Source organism: Apis dorsata, unplaced genomic scaffold (assembly GCF_000469605.1).
Source record: "Apis dorsata unplaced genomic scaffold, Apis dorsata 1.3 scaffold_934, whole genome shotgun sequence".
NCBI lineage: Eukaryota > Metazoa > Arthropoda > Insecta > Hymenoptera > Apidae > Apis > Apis dorsata.
Window position 1 is genome coordinate 11,315 of NW_006264044.1, and position 13,981 is coordinate 25,295.

A 13,981-nucleotide genomic window follows, 5' to 3' on the forward strand; every position below is an offset into this window, starting at 1 on the left:
AAGTTTGTGTCTACGACTTGCGAGCATTTCAATGAATGCGAATTGTGTCATAATCGATTTCAGTGATCGATTAATCCAACGTGAACAATCGACGAGTTCAAAAATCGGAAAGGACCAGAGAACAATATCTTCTTTCCCAATAATGGCTGAACAACGTCAATAAAAACAATGTTTGAGAAAATATTCAAAAAGATGTACATAATTATATATCTCGTTAAATTGATTCAAGAAAAAACACTATAATTCATGCTAGAGATGGGATATTTGAAATTTTGAAATTTTTTGCTATTTTTATGATTTGAAATTCTCAGAATTTAGACAAAGAGATTATTTTATATAATAAAAGTAATTTATATAATTAATAAAAATATTATGAAAATATGAATTTATTTTTATTTAAATAATAATAATTTAATTTAATTTATGATATGATTTCACCTATTCAATTCCAAAAATTAATTTTTTGTCAAAAAAAATTATCATTACCATTAATTAATTATAAATCTATGTTCGAAAAATTATCATAGTTGATTACGAATCTGCGATTGAAAAAATTAAAATTTGTAAACATTTTAATTTTTAACAAAATAAATATTTCTAAGAAAAAAAAAAAGAAAAAGATAAATATTTTTAGATTTTAAGAATTTCGAAATTTTGAATTTAAATTCATAAATCAAAAATCAAGATTTCGACCCATCTCTAGTTCACATATCAACTTATTCATGATGAAAAATATATAATTTTCAACAAACTTCTCAAACCAGTTCATTCGCCAATATTGGCAATGTTCTAGAACAGGTGATCTTTTTTATAAAGCACTAAGGCAAACAATGTGAATTTTAACATAATATTTCCTTCTATTGAGATTCAACATGTTTTCGAATATATTAAGATATGATTTCATCAAAATGCTTTTTATCATATTCTTTCAAGAATGTTACAAATATTTATTACTCCCTCTTATAAATACGTATAAGTTTCCGTCATCTTCTTGTACCCATATATCATCAAACAAAAATGTGAAAAATTTATTCAACGAAATGTGTGTGTGTGTGTGTGTGTGTGTACGCGCGCGCGCGCGTACATATGTATGTATGTACATGTGTGTGTGTACACGCGCGCGTGCACGCACGCACATGTATGTATATATTCGTGATCATAATAATAATGATTATATTACTGCAGCAATAGTTCATTCAACTTCGAAAATTCAAATAAGATAAAACAAATTGTTAGAATGTAAGACGAGGGAATAACTTTGTCTGCTCTCGCTTTTCTTACGGATTCCATTTGTTGCATAAAACAATAAACTGTATCGAGTATTCATCATATACAGAAACTAAAGTAACCACTATGTGGTCAAATAAAAAACAGTACAGAACTGAATATATATATTTGTTGGCGCGCATCGAAGATGATAATGTATGAAGAGATTTAAACATGGTATGAATATGGGCATTAATTTGAAATTCTGAACATTAAGCGTGCACGTATTTACGGGCGCACACACAATTAAGTGTGAAGTACACGCGCGTGCAGATATATTTGACAATGAGCGAGTAGCGCGATGTAACAAAAAAATATCCTACGTAACGATAATTTAGGACACCGATAATTCAATGGTCGTCCATTTCATGAACACGTTGACGTTTTGTTGATGGTTGTTGATGTTCAGGTGGTTCAGGACTTTCGACAATAGCGAGCGGTGCCGGTGAACCTGGAGAACTATCCGATTCTTCATGTGAACGTTTTGCAACTCCGACGCCTGCGTCGGGACCAATAAAGCTTCCGCTAAACGTAATGGTATAATATGATAATTAATTCCAATGAATTGATAAAAAATACAAGAAAATCTTAAATACAAACCTATAGTTATATGTTGTCTGTACAATAACAGGAGCCGGACTATATTGTCCAGCCGGAGATAAAGAATGTTCTTCTGTAGTATTTCCAGATACATATTTATCTGAAAAAATATAACTATCTGAAAGAAATAGTTTTAAATAAAAAATAGATATTTTTTAAAATTATTTTAGTAATAGATTTATACTAATAGTATTATACTATTAGTTTAAATATTTCTATGTAATATATGGAGAAAAAAATAAATATATAAGAAATAACTTATAGAAAAACAAATACAACCTGTAAAAGTTTTTCTAAAACTCGAAGACATTGAAATTATATAAAAAATTATTACCTTCTCTAGTCGTATCACCACTAACACCGTTTGTGACAACAGTGATTTGTTGCATTAGACGACCTTTATGAGATGATTGACTTGAAGATGCATATGGATGACCAGGTGATCCTGGTGCAGATTGACTAGTCAATTGACCAGCTGGAGAGGATACAGTACTATCTGGATAAGATTCTGGTCCTGGTGAAGCTTCTCTGCTAAGACATTCTGGCGTCATTAGGCCACTTATTCCAACATGAGATGGCGAAGCAGGTGCACTCCTATATCAAACATAAAAATTTAAATTCAAACTTTTAATAGTATCTATTAATCTATAAAAAATAAAGATATTGTTAAAATCTACCAACCTAGATGAAAGTCCAAAGGGAGCTCGAAAACATGGAACTCCACGTTGTCTTCTTCGTCTGAATGCCTGTTCAATAAGTTTTGCTTCTGACTGTGGATCTATTCGCCAAAATGATCCTTTTCCTGGTTCTTCTTGACTTCTTGGTACTTTAATAAAATAACGATTTAATGAAAGATTATGCCTTATTGAATTTTGCCATCCTTTATCTGCAGTTCTATAATATGGATAATTTTTTGTAATATAAGAATAAATTCCAGATAATGTAAGCTGTTTATCTGCAGCAGATGCTATTGCTTGAACAATTAGTTGTGCATATGAATACGGAGGTTTAGAATCATCCTTTGGTGGACTACAATGTGCTGTTGTACCATTTGGACCACTACTACTTCCACTTCTGTATCGTGATTCAACACCAAGTTCAGGACTTATTTGTCTATTAGAGCTTTGTCCTCCATCATGTCTTTCCATATTAGAATTTTGTGGATCATTTGCAACAGCAGCTGCATATACAGCTACCATTTGGAGATCTGCTGATATGTTTCTCCTTCCCTGTCCTGCTCGTGGACTAGCAGGACATGAATTAGCAGCACTGATTGTTCCAGTAGGAGAAGGAAATGGGCTACTATAACCCGTATCCGGAATATTAATACGTAAAGGTGGTAATGGTGCTCTATGCTTTGGAGGAGAGGATACAGGTATATTACTTTGTTCTTGTTCATCTACTAATGATTGAAATACGAGTCTTATATTTGTACTTGGAAATCTAAATGTGCACCTGTAACAGAAGAAACATGCAAACTAAGTAAAAAAAAATTAAGAAAGTAATAATAAGAAATAATACTTTAAAAGAAAATATGAAAGTACTTTCATAACTACAATACAAATAAATTCATTGAAAATTGTTCATAAAATGATTTTTCATTGTTATTATGTAAAGCTATAAAATTTAATTCTAAAAAAAATGATATTGCAAAATAATAATAAACAAAAAAATAAATAATAAACAAATTTAATTTAATCAAAATGATATTAATAAAAATAAAAAAACTATATAAAAATCATTCAATAAAATTGAACCAATGAAAAACGTGCAAGAAAGGTTAAGTCAGTATAATAATGATTCGAAACATATCTTACGTCTTTGGTAATTGGAAGGCAGGCGCACCCTTTCGTTGAAAAACTCCATCAACAAAAACACCATTTTTACCGTTACAAGTCATAAAGAAAAAAGGATGATCGTAGAAGATTTCAAGGTGTCGTCGTGAGATAAAGCTGGAGTGGCCCATGTTGACGTCGACCTCACCCTTGCTGCTGTTACGTCCGATAGTGATACGTCGCTGTCTAACCATGTATTCAAACTCGCGACCCTCTAACCGTGCAATCGGTGCACCTTTTGCTTCCGGGTTCCACTGCATCTTCGTCGGGCTGGCCGGTGCCGACTTCAGTGCCAGAAGGGCCCACGCGTCGCTCTCCTGAGTACGGGAGTACGTAGTAGACATAGCACCGAGTAAGCGAACCCTCCTTTGAGATAGAATGAGAGAGGGAGAAAAAGGAGAAGTAGACAGATATAGATAGATAGATAGATATTTCGATAGATAGGTAGAAAGGTACATAGATAAATGTATAGATAATTAAGTAGATAACTAGATAGATGCGAATAGAGAATTATAAGTTACTGCTAGAGGAAAAAACAATGCTCGAATTACCTTATGTACGCACACTTTGTAAATTATGGGATTGAAAATTAGAAAGCTAAAGAAACAGAATATAAATTACATATATTAAAATCAATAATGTCAACGAGAAATCATATAAAACCTTGAAATAATTTATTGAAATAATGAATTGGCTTATAAATTCGACAAGCAACTAATCGAACAATCGATCAATCGACTAATCGATTTGAATTAAATGACTGACTAAGCATCGATTAATCAATCGATTGATCACGACACGAGCACTGAATATTCATCGATTAACGAAATTATAAAATTAACATATTCGATAACAAAAAAGAATATAAGAATTGATATATTAATTATTATTATGATTTCCTTGAAGAAAATGACATAAATGAAAAAAATATACATACATACATATATATATGTATATATTTTATATACATATAAAAATATACGCACGCGCATTATAAGATTTATTTCAACATTTATATAATCAATTATTTAATATTATATCATTTTTTTGTTATTTTGAACTAATTTAATAATCAATTAATAAATAGTTGTTAATATATTTTTTTCTATGACTTTTTTATTTAATTTGCTTTTTTTATTTGTTGTTTAATTGTTATTAGAAAAATTATTCAAATTAATTGGAAGCAGTTTTTTCAAAATCATTCTTTTTTCTTTGTATTTTTAATTCAAAAGATAGAAACCAAATATCACGTGATATAAACGCGCGTTGAATCTTTCGATTTAAATACAAAATAACATTAGATGAATCAGTCTTTGATACAATTATTGAGGTTATTAACATGAAACTCAAATTTGTTGTAAATAAGTAATAAATATTAGAATATTGTTAAAAATTTATATTTTTAATAAAATATACCTTTTGGTACATTTAAAATATTACTAATTATAATGTAAGATATTTTTATTGATTTTAAGTTGATGCAATAATATATATATGTCAATAAACATAATTGTAAAATTATATATATATAAGAATAATTAAGAATTAGAAAATATATTTTGTAAGGTGATGAATGTACATTATTATTACATAATGTCAAATTCTGTTTATTAAATGACATCAAAGATTATATACACAACCTCAACGTGCAGCCATGAATATTAAGGAATATGTTTGCATTGATAATGATATCAATAACCATTATAATGACAATGTTTATGGTCTTATAACTGAATTGAGTAGACATATATTGCAAACATATCGGTCATTTCATCGAAATATTCAATTTACTTATGATCATGATATCAAAATAATTAAACATCTTCGAATTAAAGCTTTTGAAATATTGTTGAAAAAAGGTCATCAATTGATTTCTAGCCAAGGTAATGTTATATTATTGTGATTAAACCATTTATAACACAAATTTTTGTTTGTGTAATTTATTTAACTTACAATCATCAATGTTCATTTATCATTATTGATTATATTTGATATCACAGATTGCAAAGAATTTCAAAAAATAGATCCATTTTTAGAAGTACAAAAATATGCTTTTACATTAAAACTAGGATTAAATCGTTCACATGATGCTATCATGTTGGAATATTTTTTACAAAAACTTGAAGCATTTTCATATGTTGAACTGCCAGTTTCTTCTATTTTACAGTTATTAATACAATTAAAAAACTTTAACATTGATTCAAAACCAATAATGGTAGGTTTTAAATTTTTATATTTTTATAAAATAGATTTTATAAACATATAAACATATAAAATAGGATTTCATAAACATATATTTTATTGTGATTTTTAGAATATATTTTATGCTGACAAAATAAATCTTACTTTTCCTAAAATTACACATAATAAAAATGATTCGCTATTTCAAATATATCCCATGGAATATTTCATATCCTCAGATAAATTTGAAGCAGTACTGGAAAAATTTCCAAATACAAGAATTGCACCTAAAAATATTATAAATGAACTTAATTTTTTATATGATTCAAAGAAATCAAAAGCCATTGGGATTGAATCTACTGAGTAAATTATGAAAATATTAATCTGTTCTTATATTTAATCTTAATTTCATTATATATAAATATTCTTTTTTCAGTATACTTGTTACATGTGATTTTATGTCTAATCACATATTTGATAAAATGTCATCGCATACATTACTATGTCCAAATCAACATCTTACAATAAGTTCAGAGTTTAATTTATATATTTTACAAAATAATATGGTAAGATATAACTTTTAAATATATTATTATATATTATTATATATTTATAATTACATATAAGTTATTAATATAGTTATGAAATTTTGCAGAGTTGATTCTAAAGCTAAAATAAATATAAAAATTCATAAAAACAAAAATATCAGTTAAAACTTATTTATTAAATTATAAACAATTGTTAGAAGTTTTTGTTAGCTAAAAAAAAATGAAATTGTTCTGTCTCTGTTATATGACTATTTCACTTTATCTAATTTTATCTAAGCAACATTTTTTCATATATGAACTTTTATATTTAAATACTTGAATATAATGCTTTTTTACTAATTACAATAGTATAATCTACAAATGAAGATAAGAAAAATATTAAATTTGTTCATAAGTGCATGGATATAAAATAGACAAATATTAAATATAGTTTGAAAATATGTTAGAAAATATAATTAATTCTTTTAAATTAAGAAATTTTATGTAAACATAGATTGATAATAAAAAGAATATCTTTTATTAATATTTTTAATAGCAAATCTATTCCTAAAATTATTTAAATTGGATTCAATATTTATCTATAAATTTATAACAAAACATTTATAAATAAATTTACAATTAATATAAAATTTTATTCTTATTATTTATATTCTTGTAGTTTGGCTAAAAAAATTCAAAACATAGTTAATTCAAAACTTATATAAACATAGTTTGATATATATAATATAACATTAAAAAAAATCTTTTAAATCTATGGATTTTTTTTATAAATAATTTATTTTTTAGATTGAAAATAAATGTGAAAATATATACAATTTTCCTTCAGAAAAAGGAACTACAACAAATTATTTGTATCTTCCTTTTATACAAACAAATACAGAAGAAACAGAGAGCATGATTGATACATGGAAATTTTTTGATCAGAGTATTAGTAATGAATCGAATAATGGTATAAACATTTGGAATTATATATGGAATGAAATCAATATTATAAATACTATATCAGCTGAAAATCATCAAACATGGGAATGTTTTGGAGAAATAGAATCTATTAAAGAATTGATGTTTGTAACAGATATGTCAATTGCAGCAATACATCTAGAAAAAATTAAAGAAATGAATAATTTGTCATTACTTTCAGAAAAGGTAAATTATTAACATAAATATAATTTATTATAATATTTATATTATATATATATATATTATATATATATATATTATATATATATATATTATATATATATATATTATATATATATATATTATATATATATATATTATATATATATATATTATATATATATATATTATATATATATATATTATATATATATATATTATATATATATATATATAATTATTTATAATAAATTATTTTTATGAATAAATATATACAGATAAAATATGCATATATATTTAGATATAATAACTTCAACTTTAATTATTATTTTTTAAATAAAATATATCTTCAGGCATTTTACTATTTATCTTTTCTATTTATTTATTTATTTAATATAGGTAATGAATTCTTTGCTTCTTTTGGAAGAAATTTCAGCGAAAGAATTTATACACGATATAAGATCAATGTTAGTGGGCATAGAATCAAATTCATTCAAATATAGAGATGTAGTATGTATTTTATCTAATCTTAATAAGAAATTATTATATGAGAAGTAAAATGTATAAATCATTTAAATTTTTTAGGTAGGATTTACCTTACGAAAGAACATTAGTGTGTATGGTATATGTTCAGAGTCAGTAAAAAAAATTTGTCAAGAAGCTATTAATTGGGGTAATTGTTTTAGATTCTTATGGAATCTTGTTATACCCAAATCACAAAATATCAAATTACCACAAGAAGGACTAATGTTTAAGGTTTATAATAAAATCATATGAAAAAAATAATATATTTACATATAAAAATTTATATATATATTAATATTTTGTAGGCTATGTGTGCGAACGTAAAAGAATTATTACTTTATTACCAAGCAGTACTATTAAGAATTTTTACAAATGAAAATAAATCTGAAGGGATATTGAAAATATTTGAAAAAGTACGTTCTGTAGCTACATTAATTACTAAAGTTGCTAAAGTTTGTGAGTCTTATAAAGAAAATCAATTTACATTTCGAGGAGGAAATAATATTCTTACTAACATTTATAATGAAGCAATTAAAGCAACAGATACTAAGATTGCTTTAGTATTCTATTCATTATTAAAATCTTGCTGTGAAGTTTATTTTCGGTATGTATTATAAAAAATATAATGAACATACAATTTCGTGTTTTCATTTTTATTCACTTTTATAGATTTAAAATATTATGTAATATGTGATTAAATTCAATATTACAGATTTTTACAGAAATGGATTTTTGAAGGTATATGCGATGATATTTATGGAGAATTTATGATCAAAACGAGGCCACAATATTTACGTAGTAGAAGTCACAAATTTTGGACGAAAAGTTTTAGCATTTACAATGATGCAGTACCAGCTTTTTTAAATGATTTAGCTGAATCGATCCTTCAATGTGGGAAAACAGTAAGACTTTTAAGAATTTGTGATTCCAAAGTAAATATATTTAATATATTACATTTTATATACTTTATATATAATTATTTTTATTAAATTCCGTATTATATTGATCTTTGTATAATGAATATTTAGAATCCAATTTGCCGTGTTTGTATAACTGAGCAACCGGATATAAATGTTTGTTTAAGTGTAATTGCATTACGTGATCAATCTTTAAGATATCACGAATATGAAAGAAAAGGTAAATTTGCTCTTGGTTCGATAGTTTCTCTTTCTACGGCTATTCTAAATCAAAAACAATTAGAAAAAGGAATATCAAAAGTAATTGTACAAACAGAACGTAATGCACTATTAAAAGTTCACGGTATGTATATTTTTTATTTATAACAAAAAAGATACATTATCTTATGTTTATGTATCTTATGTTTATGATAAAAATAATAGAAATACATCTTTTATTTTATTTTTTATAATATTTTACACAAAACTATTAAAAGAGACGAAAAAACAGGAAGATACAACAAAAACATTAACACAAACGAAAGATTACACAGATTTGGCAAATCCTCAAGGACAAATATTTATAAGTAATTTACAGCAAAAAAAAAAAAAAGAAAGTGAATCCAATAAATTGCTTTTACAAATAGAACGTAATAAAGAAGAAAATACAATAAAGTAAGAAATATTACGATATTTAAAATAATACAATAAATTGACAATATTTAATATTCAAATCAAATAAAAACTTAAATTATAGTTAAAAATATATTATTTACAGAACAATGGTTTGGAATTATTATGAAAATGTAACTAATGATATTAATAAACGACGTATTCGTTCACAATGGCGAATTAAAAGAATGAAATTTTATAATAAGAGAGTAGATATATTAAATACAGTAAATCAAGATTTGAGAAACGAATTAGAAAAAACTGAGGAACTTGAGCATGTAATAACTTCAGATTCTTTAATTGAAATTCCAATTCCATTTGAAGATGAAAATAAAAATTATACAAATACATCTTTTCAACAATCATATGCAATATCAACACCAAATATTACAATTGATCAAAATCAAGATTCAATACAAAATCAATATTTACTTGCAAATTACAAACATAAAAAAACAATAAGTAATAATAATGAAAAATATAATTTTGATGAACTGAAAACATTAAATAAAAAAACAATTTCGGAAATTTCATCAAATAAAAATAGAACAAATGAACAAATAGATGAAATTTTAGAGCAATTATCAACTCATTGCACACATCATTCGACAATAACTGAAAGACCTAATCTTTTGAATGTTATAAAATTAGATAACACAATAATAGAATCTCAAATTAGTAACATACATTGTAATAATATGACACCAAATAATAATGAACTTGATATACAACAAATTGAATTTAATTCTGCTACAAATGAAATAAATAGAAAGACCATTAATTTTACTGAAAACATAACAAATCAAGGAAATAGTAATTTAGAAACACCAATGTCTTGTACAACAGATAATTTTACTATTTCATCAATACAAAGTCCCATTTCACTAATGTATAATTTAGAAGATTCATCACCTACGGAAATTTCATCAATAATACCATCAAGTTGTGCTTATTCAATAACTAAATCAACTCTTTCTGTAAAAAAACATTCAGATCTATTTGAATTAATTCGTAATGAAAAATATAATAAAATATCATCGGTAATAACTCCCTTGAGTATTACCGATGTTGAAATAATTGATCATATTTCTCTTCAAGCTTACTTAGAAAAGTCGATTCGTATTCCTCTTAATATACAAAGTCGTCTCGTTAGCAATGCTATTATTAAATATTTTTTAAAGGAAAATAATTTGCTTTTACATTTGCATAGTTTACGAAGCTATTTTTTTTTGCTAAATGGAGAATTTGCAAAGACCTTAACAGATTCATTATATGCACGTTTATATGAAATCTCTGTACCCATTGAGTTATTTAATTCAGTCACATTGACTAATCTTCTAGAACGAGCACTTGTTAATTCATTTAACAATGTTTATGTTAATTCAGAACTTCTCAGTCTTTCGGCAATAGACACACCAGCTCAGTTAGAAGTAAATATTTTCTCTTATATTTATTCTTTCTATTCTTTCATAATTTTGTATACAAATTGTTAAGTTTTATTTTATTAAAAGAAATTAATAAATTTATTATAAATCCTTTATAGATATCAGATCCAGCTGCTTTAGATTGTCTTTCTCTCAATTATAAAATAAATTGGCCACTTAATATTATAATTGATGAAACAGTCATGAAACAATATGGTAAAGTATTTAAATTTTTAATAACAAGTGGTCGAGTTTCATGGGTATTACAAGAAGACTTTAATATTATGAAAAGAGAAAAAAAAGCAATTACATCAGAACAATATCATAAAGTAAAAGAAAAATAATTTGATATAATACATTCTAATTCTAATTTATTTTGAAAGTTAATCCAATCGCTAATTTTAAATTAATTTATTTTTAGTTACAATTATATAGACATTCAATGACACAATTTATGAATGCATTGCACAATTATTTAACATGTAGTGTTTTGCATGCAAGTTGGGCTGAATTTGAAAAAGATTTAGAACATTCATTAACTGTAGACCAAATTTATTTATCACATGTAAATTATATAAAACGAATACTTTCAAGGTAAAAATTGATATGTATTTTTTGATTTTTTAATGATAAATGAAAAAATTAATTTTTTATTTATCATTATATTATTTTTTATAGATGTATGCTCAATAGTCGAGAAGAAAAAGTACGTATATGTCTAACTAATATATTTAAAGTCATTTTAAAATTTCATAATAGAATAAGATCTCAAACCTGGATAATGAAATCTACGGGATATATTCATCCTAATTTTAAAAAACTGGAACAAATGTATCAAGCATTCTGCGAGTTGCGAGCATATATGTCACATGTTGCGTTTAAATTAGCTACAAGTGGATATGAACCACATTTAATGCATTTTTTAAATGCTCTTAATATAAACCAAATGTATGACTTAACTGTTAAGACTTATTGTAACTCTGTAACCTCTTCAGAACTTTAATATTTATCATATGTCTGTTCCTTTTCTTACTAATCTCTAATACTAATCTCAAAATCTATCAAATGTATCAAACATTCTACAATCATATATGTCATATGTTGCGTTTAAATTAGATACAAGTGGATATGAATTATATTTAATGCATTTCCTAAATATATTTCTCTTAATATAAATGAAATGTATGATTTAACTGTTAAGACTTATTGTAATTCTGTATATTCTTCAAAACATTAATATTTATCATATATCTGTTTCTTTTCTTTCATATTAATCTTAAAATCTATTACACTATTAATATCATCAATTACAAATTATGTGCTCTTTTGTTTCTGATCTTTGCAAAACTATTGTATATACGAATAAAAAATTTAATCAATAATTTTCTCATGTTATAAGTCTTTTATAATGTAATATAATTTTATAACATAATATAAATTATTAAATCTTTCTAATAAAAATATTAAATATATCATTTTTGTTTTATTCAAATTAAAAAGAATATATCATATAATTTCGATAAAATATTAGAATTAACTTTATTATACAATTACAGTCTGCATTGACTTATTTTTAGAAAGAACATAAGCACAACGTGTACATAAACCATTTTTTTGCGTTTCGGGATATCTTCTACATCGTTCACATAACGCTTTTTGAATTTCAGATACTTGAATTCGTGTTTCATTGATTGTATTGTTTTCAATCAATGTTATCGATGATAGTTGTAATATTTCGCATAATTCAGATATTGATGAGTGTCGTTCATTATGAAGGAGCTAACAAAAAAAATAAACAAAAAAAAAATTGATACACATGTATTCTGTTTATGCACACAAAACAATTTTAATTTCTTTTATGTATATAATACTTACACAAAGCGAAATAAAATCTTCCTTACTAGCATCTACAATACCATGCAACTTCCATGTAGTTTTATTAGCAATTTTTAAAATGTTATATCTTAATCGAAGTGCTACATTTATGTGCTGTACAATACTTGGATCATTCCAAGAATTTAATACATTGTATTGAGTATAATGTAATGGTATATATGCTATATATTATGATTAAATTAATTAGTAAAAAACTATTTTGAAATTTTATATATTTAATAAAAAAGAATTTTACCATAATTTTTAGGATAATATAGCCATGCTTCTTCTGCTAAGTGTGGAAGAATAGGAGCAATAGATCTTATAAGAACATTTAAAATTTCTTTTATAACTTGTACAGCTGCAATGCGTATTGAAGATGTTGCCTCATCACAATAAAGTCTATCTTTGATTAAAGTACAGTAAAGACCCGATACATTGTTTGTTATAAAGTTCATAATCATTTTACTTGCATGATGATAATCATAATTATTATAATGTTGCTGTATCTAATAACATATAATATTTGTCATAATACATCAATATGTTTATTTTCCAAAATTAAAAAATAAAAAATATATATTACCTGTTCATTATAACAAAATAATAAATATAACATATATTTGTCAATAATTCGATATTGAGGTTTACAATTAATATCTTCGTAATAAGGATGTAAAGCACCTAAGAGGAAACGTAATATTAAACGAAGTTTATAAACACTTTGTTTACATCCATCAAATATATTTTTTGAAACTGGTATTTGTGCATGTTGAGAGCCATGATTAGCTACCCACCATCTAAATAAAATAAAAATAGAAAGTTTAACTATATATCACTAATTATACAATTATATTATAATACCTTAAAACATCAACACCATATATTGGATTTTTTTCTAAATTAGATCCACCTTGTAAAATTTCTTTCGGATTTATCACATTTCCTATTGATTTTGACATTTTTAAGGAATTTTCATCAACTGCAAATCCATGTACAAATATAGCACTAAATGAAAAAAAAAAATATATATATATATA

General features: G+C 24.9%; 3 protein-coding genes across 9 annotated transcripts in view; 1 reads left to right on the top strand and 2 right to left on the bottom strand.

The window, feature by feature from the left end:
• Positions 1-804: 804 nt before the first annotated feature.
• Positions 805-4,428, bottom strand: LOC102673173 (forkhead box protein K1). Of its 3 annotated transcripts, XM_006623695.2 has the most exons (6): positions 4,253-4,428; positions 3,684-4,067; positions 2,548-3,321; positions 2,201-2,460; positions 1,867-1,984; positions 805-1,791 (listed from the first exon to the last, which is right to left on the bottom strand). In XM_006623695.2, exons 2-6 carry the CDS (start codon positions 4,043-4,045, stop codon positions 1,617-1,619), a joined length of 1,689 nt encoding a protein of 562 aa, XP_006623758.1. In that variant the 5' UTR covers positions 4,046-4,067; positions 4,253-4,428; the 3' UTR covers positions 805-1,616. The 3 variants fall into 3 exon arrangements, with proteins under 3 accessions (XP_006623758.1, XP_006623756.1, XP_006623757.2); XM_006623693.2 differs by lacking the exon at positions 4,253-4,428 and having other exon boundaries at positions 3,684-4,174; XM_006623694.2 differs by lacking the exon at positions 4,253-4,428 and having other exon boundaries at positions 1,867-1,966; positions 3,684-4,126.
• A 328-nt stretch (positions 4,429-4,756) lies between these two features.
• LOC102674320 (gamma-tubulin complex component 6) lies at positions 4,757-12,308 on the top strand. 2 transcript variants are annotated; one of them, XM_006623704.2, is made up of 15 exons: positions 4,757-5,584; positions 5,702-5,916; positions 6,016-6,245; positions 6,319-6,448; positions 7,217-7,576; positions 7,949-8,059; positions 8,135-8,305; positions 8,380-8,678; positions 8,787-9,006; positions 9,103-9,334; positions 9,465-9,645; positions 9,749-11,072; positions 11,186-11,395; positions 11,488-11,660; positions 11,745-12,308. In XM_006623704.2, exons 1-15 carry the CDS (start codon positions 5,356-5,358, stop codon positions 12,067-12,069), a joined length of 4,410 nt encoding a protein of 1,469 aa, XP_006623767.1. In that variant the 5' UTR covers positions 4,757-5,355; the 3' UTR covers positions 12,070-12,308. The 2 variants fall into 2 exon arrangements, with proteins under 2 accessions (XP_006623767.1, XP_031370078.1); XM_031514218.1 differs by having other exon boundaries at positions 9,468-9,645.
• Positions 12,309-12,531: 223 nt separating this feature from the next.
• LOC102673831 (isoleucine--tRNA ligase, mitochondrial) overlaps positions 12,532-13,981 on the bottom strand; it is a 7,522-nt gene continuing 6,072 nt past the window's right edge. For 2 of the 4 annotated variants that reach the window (XM_006623702.2, XM_031514219.1), the window contains 5 exons: positions 13,806-13,949; positions 13,528-13,741; positions 13,198-13,450; positions 12,942-13,123; positions 12,581-12,845 (listed from right to left, as the gene is read on the bottom strand). In XM_006623702.2, coding sequence (XP_006623765.1) covers positions 12,609-12,845; positions 12,942-13,123; positions 13,198-13,450; positions 13,528-13,741; positions 13,806-13,949 — 1,030 coding nt within the window. In that variant the 3' untranslated portion in view covers positions 12,581-12,608. Of the gene's footprint in view, positions 12,846-12,941; positions 13,124-13,197; positions 13,451-13,527; positions 13,742-13,805; positions 13,950-13,981 lie in introns of all 4 variants that reach the window. The other 2 variants (XM_006623699.2, XM_031514220.1) reach the window with 2 other exon arrangements.

Bases quoted from the DNA above. Each gene is read 5' to 3' on its own strand.
- LOC102674320 (XM_006623704.2), top strand. From the start codon at position 5,356: ATGAATATTAAGGAATATGTTTGCATTGATAATGATATCAATAACCAT. The intron at 9,335-9,464 runs GTATGTATATTT...CAAAACTATTAA, and splicing joins TGCACTATTAAAAGTTCACG to AAGAGACGAAAAAACAGGAA. The intron at 11,661-11,744 runs GTAAAAATTGAT...TATTTTTTATAG, and splicing joins ATAAAACGAATACTTTCAAG to ATGTATGCTCAATAGTCGAG.
- LOC102673173 (XM_006623693.2), bottom strand. From the start codon at position 4,159: ATGTACCTTTCTACCTATCTATCGAAATATCTATCTATCTATCTATAT. The intron at 3,322-3,683 runs GTAAGATATGTT...CTTCTGTTACAG, and splicing joins GCCTTCCAATTACCAAAGAC to GTGCACATTTAGATTTCCAA. The intron at 1,985-2,200 runs GTAATAATTTTT...TATTTCTTTCAG, and splicing joins TGGTGATACGACTAGAGAAG to ATAGTTATATTTTTTCAGAT.